Genomic DNA, 7514 nt, shown 5'->3' with positions numbered 1-7514 from the left:
TATTTTAGATAAGAAATCAGGAAGTAGTTAGTTAGTCTCGGGTCTATTTTGACCCTATTCTATGGGTCTATTTCGACCCTGTTCTAGGGGTCTGTTTTGACCCTGTTCTGCGGGTCTATTCTATTCTACGGGTCTGTGTTGACCCTTTTCTACGGGTCTATTCTATTCTACGGGTCTGTTTTGACCCTGTTCTACGGGTCTGTTTTGACCCTGTTCTGCGGGTCCATTCTATTCTACGGGTCTGTTTTGACCCTTTTCTACGGGTCTCTTTTGACCCTGTTCTGCGGGTCTGTTCTATTCTACGGGTCTGTTCTGACCCTTTACAACGGGTCTCTTTTGACCCTGTTCTGCGGGTCTATTCTATTCTACGGGTCTGTTCTGACCCTTTACAACGGGTCTCTTTTGACCCTGTTCTGCGGGTCTGTTCTATTCTACGGGTCTGTTCTGACGCTTTACAACGGGTCTCTTTTGACCCTGTTCGGCGGGTCTATTCTATTCTACGGGTCTGTTCTGACCCTTTACAACGGGTCTCTTTTGACCCTGTTCTGCGGGTCTATTCTATTCTACGGGTCTGTGTTGACCCTTTACAACGGGTCTCTTTTGACCCTGTTCTGCGGGTCTATTCTATTCTACGGGTTTGTTCTGACCCTTTACAACGGGTCTCTTTTGACCCTGTTCTGCGGGTCTATTCTATTCTACGGGTCTGTTTTGACCCTTTTCTACGGGTCTGTTTTGACCCTGTTCTTTAAACTCGAGGAAAATGGAGTGTATGGCTCCATGCAAGGAGATTATAGCTGCAATGGAGGCTACAGGAAGAAGAGATAGGTATAGTGACAGCAGCACAAGTTTGGAAGATGATTCATCTGCTCCAGCATCAATTCAAATATAATATGTAAACATAAAATCAAAATAGATGAAAGAAAAGGTACTACCAATTTTGTTATAGTATCAGGTTTACTTAAAAATAAAGTATAAAATAAAAATAGGGGAAACTGTATAGTAAAATATATAAAATAAAGTACAATAAAATGAAAATAAGAAAGACTAGAAGAAATATAAAATAAAATAAAATAAGATAAACTAAACTAGACTAGACTGTAGAGTAATGTTTTAGCTTATCCCGTATCTTTGGTGTCATAGCCCATATCTTTAGTGACAAGTACATGTAAATGTAGAAAAACCCCTAAGCTGTAGGGTATAACTGTAAAAATATGGAGTGTAGAGTATATGCTATTATTATATTATATAATATTTTATTAGTGAGAAAGACGAAAGCGTTTCCATATCAGTAAACTGTATAACGGTAAAGAATCCTGGCCTGAATCATAATGAGAGAAAATAACTAAAATAACTGTGACTTGTATTGTATCGTAGTCTATTTGTTACATTTATATACGGCCGATTGCAGATACTATTACTACTACTACTACTATCTTTTCCCTGTTACATCCTGTTGTGTGATTTTACTGTTTTACTATTATTTTATCCCTTAATTTCGATTTAATTATGTTACTTCATTACCTGATTTACAAAATCTGATATTACCTGATATCCAAAAGTGACTATTTTAGATAAGAAATCAGGAAGTAGTTAGTTAGTCTCGGGTCAATTTTGACCCTACTCTACGGGTCTGTTTTGACCCTTTACAACGGGTCTATTTTGACCCTGTTCTGCGGGTCTATTCTATTCTACGGGTCTGTTCTGACCCTTTACAACGGGTCTCTTTTGACCCTGTTCTGCGGGTCTATTCTATTCTACGGGTCTGTTTTGACCCTTTACAACGGGTCTATTTTGACCCTGTTCTGCGGGTCTATTCTATTCTACGGGTCTGTTTTGACCCTTTACAACGGGTCTATTTTGACCCTGTTCTGCGGGTCTATTCTATTCTACGGGTCTGTTCTGACCCTTCACAACGGGTCTCTTTTGACCCTGTTCTACGGGTCTCTTTTGACCCCGTTCTACGGGTCTGTTTCGACCCTGCTCTGCGGGTCTGCTTGGACCCTGTTCTACGGGTCTGCTTTGACCCTGTTCTACGGGTCTGTTTTGACCGTGTTCTGCGGGTCTGTTTTGACCCTCTTCTACGGGTCTATTTCGACCCTGCTCTGCGGGTCTGCTTGGACCCTGTTCTACGGGTCTGCTTTGACCCTGTTCTACGGGTCTGTTTTGACCCTGTTCTGCGGGTTTGCTTCGACCCTGTTCTGCGGGTCTGTTTTGACCCTGTTCTGCGGGTCTATTTTGACCCTAAAGCCGTTTTTTTACAAGTTGCAAAATCATTTTTGCCAATCAACGCCTAAAATATTACACTTTTACCGGAACGAAATAAAAATAAAATATAACCGTAAATCTAGTAACAGAAAGGTATTAACCAAATTTTCACCTTTCGTGGTATTTACTTCTTCTTTTATATCGTCCAAATCCTCTTGTCCTTCGATAGCTTTTCGACCTTCCTGTTCAGTTATATCTTCACCTTCTATTAACTCGTCCAGTCGGCGTTCCGCTAAAAACGATTCGACGTTCCGATTTTTCTTCTCACATTTTTAATAACCCAATTTGCTTCTCCACTTCGGCTTTCTGTTACATACGAGGATACACGTAACGAGCATCAATATTTTCTTATGATATTAAAAACTATGAAAATTACAATATTCCTACCTTCCTGATTAAACTGATATCTTCTTCTCTTCATTTTCCATATACATCTTTCAATTTCTCAAATTTCTCTTCCAAAACTTTATACTTTTCTACAAAAACATAACAGACAAGTTATATTAGATTGCGATATAAATGTACGCGTATGTATGCACCAACCTTCGCTTTCATCAACTTTCGCCATCGTGTCTGCTTTTTGTTTAAGAGAGTCCTCATTTACCTGTTTTTCTTCTTCAATTTCATTGCGCTAAAAAATAAAAACAACTTGTTACATAGACTGTTTTTCTAAACCATAATGTTAATGATTAATTAAAACGTTTTTACCTTAATAAGCAAACCCGACTCAAGTTGCATGACACGACTCTGAAGCTCTTCCGTGATTCGTTGATGATCCATCGGTAGACGATGCGATTCTTGTCTCTGGCGACTATTTTCTTGCTGTAAATGATCGATGAGACTTTCTCTAAAATACATATGTTCGGAACAATTAGCGATCATTTTTGTAATTAGTATTAACATTTTCTATTCGCACTTTATGATTCTTCTGGTGGCGATACCACCCTCGGCGTCGCGTACGTCCGTAACTCGGATTGCATCAAAAAGTTTGGTGGATTCTTCGATAAACATTATACATGGGGTAAATCGATAAAGAAATTTAACAGCTTTTATGAGCATTTTATGGTAGAAACCATTCCTTCGAATCACTAAATTCTGATTAAAAATAAATTTAATTCCAAAAATCTTACCTCGGCTTACACGGGTATTCTTTAACGATGCACTAACTGAAATCATTAACGTAACAGTGATACATGAATACATAAAAACACATAATATTATTGGACCGTCTCTCAGGCTTGCTCGGGGAAGACCTCCTGAATCTGATTCTCTCTTGTCTCTCGAGGCCCCAGGGAGTACCTAGGGACAAATTCCCTATAGCATCCCGGCCTCTCTCAACGGTTGGCATCGGCGCCAATCGCGCCATCTGCGGGAGTAACTAGGAAGTTGTTACTCATGCTCCCTAGAATATTAATAACGCAATTAATCGGCAAGGCTCGCTCGATCGCTTCTGAGAGCGCGACTCCTCTGAACTCCTCTGGTGGCGAGCATGGGAGGCGACGCCACAGGCCTAACTCCCCCGGACCTAAATCCCCTAGCCTGAGGTGTTGGGTCTTGGGGGGTTAGATTTTTGGGGGTTACAATTTGTAAAAAAACAAAAGCCACCGTTCTTTATCGAAAATTACTGACATATTATGAGATTGGTACAGGAAAGAATTAAATGCCATGTATTTGCTCAAAGAAACTAGGAATATGTGTGCAGTGTCAAGAGGGGTTGTTTTGACAGGAATAGGACTGTTTCTGGACAATTTTGTGCCTTTGGCGTTAATTGTGAAGCATTTATAAGTGATCTAAATTACAGAGTACTCGATTGTTGCATTAATAAATAAATTAAAATTAGTTTTCGATCTAAATTAATAGGGGCGCCGTCTAGGGTGCAAAGGGGTGAATTGTTTCTCGACAAACTTGGGCGTTTTGTGGTAGATGTCGTCTTGACACATGTATATAGATATACAGTGAACTATGTAGTTTTTATATTAATAATAATAAGGTTTAGACACTGTTTATTAATTAAACTGACGCACGTACAGTCTGCAGTTAATGTGTATTATGTTATTATGTATTATGTTATATTCTTATGATATTAAAAACTATGAAAATTACAATTTTCCTACCTCAACCGTGATTTCTTGCTGTAAATGATCGATGAGACTTTCTCTAAAATACATATGTTCGGAACAATTAGCGATCATTTTTGTAATTAGTATTAACAGTTTCGCGTAGAATCTAATTGATCGCCTGGTAATGAACTCGTATCGGAAGTATCGATCGATGAGACTATCCACGACCGTATCGGTATCTAAAGATTCTTCTGGTGGCGATATCACCCTCGGCGTCACGTTAACAGCTTTTATGAGCATTTTATGGTAGAAACCATTCCCTATAGCATCCCATGTGGCGAGCATGGATGGCGACGCCAACGCCAAAGCCTAACTCTAAGCTAACCTAACTTCCCCGGAGTTCAGATGCTTTTAAAACATCCTTCCGTCTTCGATATACTCAATTCTGTACGATTCTGTACGATCTAACTACGTAGATTGTGTTATTCTCCGGTTCGCATGATCGAAAGGTACGGTTCAGGCAACTATACAATTAGTACTTTATTACACCCTTATTAAATGTAAACAATAAATATATATATATATATATATATATATATATGTGTACATTTGCTAGTAAATGTTGTAACGCATTTTTGTTAACATTTATATGATACTAAATGCTGGTTGTGTTGAAAACTTGTGTCTAAATTACATATCTACATACATATATAGAAATATGTAAAATAATGACTGATATTCCTGGCACCTGTCAACTGATCATTTGACATTGCACAGTATGTTTCGTTAAGTAACGAAAACAACCCACGAAATGTTGACACTAGGAATGTATCAATTAACTCATCCCGAAGTACTGTCCGAAGCTGAGCTTCGTGAAATGTTGGAAACTGTAAGTGAACGAGGTTATGTTTAGTCACTATTATTTTGTCCAGTGAACTATTTTTTTATGAATGAAACTGTTACATATTTACTTTCGAATATGCTCGATCAAGTATCAAGTTTTTTGTTACATGTGTAATTAAATATTGGATATCCGTGAGATATAAAATTTACTTAATAACTATTACAACACCTTTTGTTGATATACGCATTAAAAATACCGATCACTGTCATTTATTATGATTTTTCGCATATATATTTTCTTAATCTGTTTACAGACTTGTATTGATTTCAATACTTATAAACATTTATCGAGATCCAAATTAATAGAATTATATAAACGAGTAGCAATGCCACTACCTCGAAGACAGAATGAAGGAAAATCCCAAAATTCAGATGCAAACAAAAATAATGAAGAAAAAAGCCTGGTTAATGAATTGCATACAAATTCAGTTTCTTCGTAAGTACAAATATTCTCAAGTTACAATGTTGCTCGTGGTCGTTGCGTATGGCACAACACGGGTTTATGATATGTCGATCGCTATTGAGGCAAGGAATAGCTCCAAGGATTTCAAGTCCTGTGTGGAGTTTGGAGGCTCCTTAACGACCGTATCCTAATTTAGCAAGTAACAATGCCTTGAAGGCCTGATCCTCAAAAAATAGCGGATAAGTCATGTGTCCGTATCGTAAACCCGCTCTCTATACAGACCCTGAACACCGAACATTATTAACCTTTAATATAAAAAACAAATATAAAAGCAGTTACATTTTTTATAGAATTAATGTCAATAATACAAGTAAAAATATAAGTGAAACGACTCAGCCTTTTTATGTGACAAAATCAAAGTCTCCGGTAAACGACCATAAATATATATCTAAAAAATCATATTTATGTAACTCGAATGACATTAAAGGCCACGATAATACTGATAAGCGTGTCAACGATGAGAAGCATGAAGTATGTATTTTTAATATGTATGTATATAGCATTAAAAATTATAGAATTATAAGTAAATTCAAATGATTTATCGATATAAATTACATTAACAATCGACTCATTTATAAAAGCATTACTAAAAAAACTTGCGACTGTTTAAGAATTAATTAATTTAAACACTATTATGTATTGTAGGAAGCTCCGCTAAGAAAAAGGCAAAAAATTACATGGCCCTAATAGTATTACGATATCAAATGTTTAAGGTAGGTAAAAATTATTCTCTTGGATTTACTATGAAGCGGACACAAATTTTCATCAACTTTTTCTATGTAATGATATGTAAAGTAAATTATACGAATGGGAAAATTGTAATTTAGTAATAATTTCCATCGAGTGAAATGTATTTTATTGGCTAACAAATAACTAACAAGTTTTACTTATCATCGGTGTCAATAAGCGTGTTTCTAGTATTATACATATAGAATCAAAGCTGCAGAAATAATTTTATATGTTTGAATGTAAGTTGTTACTTTTAATTGATTATCCGAAAATGTATTACTTGGAAGAAATATTTTATCTATATTTGCTAGTTCTATTTTAACCATAATATTGTATTTATCGATCAATGAAACAGCAATTTTTTATAAACATATTGGTAGAGAAGAATTGAATTATGTATAAATCTTTTCAGGACGGAATAAAAAGTGAAAGAAAATAAATTAGAATGAACTTTTAATTATTCAACCTACTGATGTTTCCAAAATGATATTACGCTCCGAGACCTCCAAGTAGGCGGGCTTCAGGATGTCCATGGATCTCCACTAAGCTTTCTTTCTTCTCCTCGTTACTACTACAACAGAACACTTACAAGTTATAGTTAGAGTTGAAATTTTTAATTTTAAACCGAAATACAAGCATTCTTAAATGAATGTTCGGTCTCGGCTGGTTTCGATTAGTATTCGTCGGGCTTCGTGCTCACATGACGGAAACGTTACACTTACAACTGGGCCTAAAACTCCATTGAATGATGCAACAGTGAAAGCAATGGCGAGATGGAACAATTATCGACCGTTTTCATCTCTACAGATATACAAAATACATTATTTATACAGATGTATAAATAAAATTGTAATTGTATAATTTCAGGGGGATTTCTACTTAGACGTATATTTTATAGGGCATCTGTATAGAATTATACACTCGAAATTGTTGTCTGCCTGCCCACGCTTTTCGTCGAAAGCTATTCTTTCGATGCACACGTGTCAGAGAATTGAAAACGAGAGCGAAACTTTTGCCTCGGTAACGAACGCGTGTCACGTACGTACACGACTTCGAAACTCTTTACAATGCATCGACACACACGACAAACGACC

General features: G+C 36.6%; 1 protein-coding gene and 1 long non-coding RNA gene across 5 annotated transcripts; one reads left to right on the top strand and one right to left on the bottom strand.

Annotated features, from left to right (window-relative positions):
• Positions 1–2689: 2689 nt before the first annotated feature.
• Positions 2690–3087, bottom strand: LOC122402920. The gene is made up of 3 exons (XR_006259565.1): positions 2974–3087; positions 2809–2896; positions 2690–2741 (listed from the first exon to the last, which is right to left on the bottom strand). It is a non-coding gene; the product is annotated as an uncharacterized LOC122402920 (long non-coding RNA).
• Positions 3088–4697: 1610 nt separating this feature from the next.
• On the top strand, positions 4698–7432 carry LOC122402919. 4 transcript variants are annotated; one of them, XM_043406109.1, is made up of 5 exons: positions 4698–4834; positions 5040–5214; positions 5483–5664; positions 5982–6162; positions 6337–7432. In XM_043406109.1, exons 2-5 carry the CDS (start codon positions 5137–5139, stop codon positions 6376–6378), a joined length of 483 nt encoding a protein of 160 aa, XP_043262044.1. In that variant the 5' UTR covers positions 4698–4834; positions 5040–5136; the 3' UTR covers positions 6379–7432. The 4 variants fall into 4 exon arrangements, with proteins under 4 accessions (XP_043262044.1, XP_043262048.1, XP_043262047.1 ...); XM_043406113.1 differs by having other exon boundaries at positions 5982–6179; XM_043406112.1 differs by having other exon boundaries at positions 4763–4834; positions 5103–5214.
• The last annotated feature ends 82 nt before the right edge of the window (positions 7433–7514 follow it).

Source organism: Colletes gigas, unplaced genomic scaffold, assembly GCF_013123115.1.
Source record: "Colletes gigas isolate AHSC1104 unplaced genomic scaffold, ASM1312311v1 Colletes_gigas_Sc00041, whole genome shotgun sequence".
Classification (NCBI taxonomy): Eukaryota; Metazoa; Arthropoda; class Insecta; order Hymenoptera; family Colletidae; genus Colletes; species Colletes gigas.
This window is presented reverse-complemented; position numbering and strand designations above follow the sequence as displayed.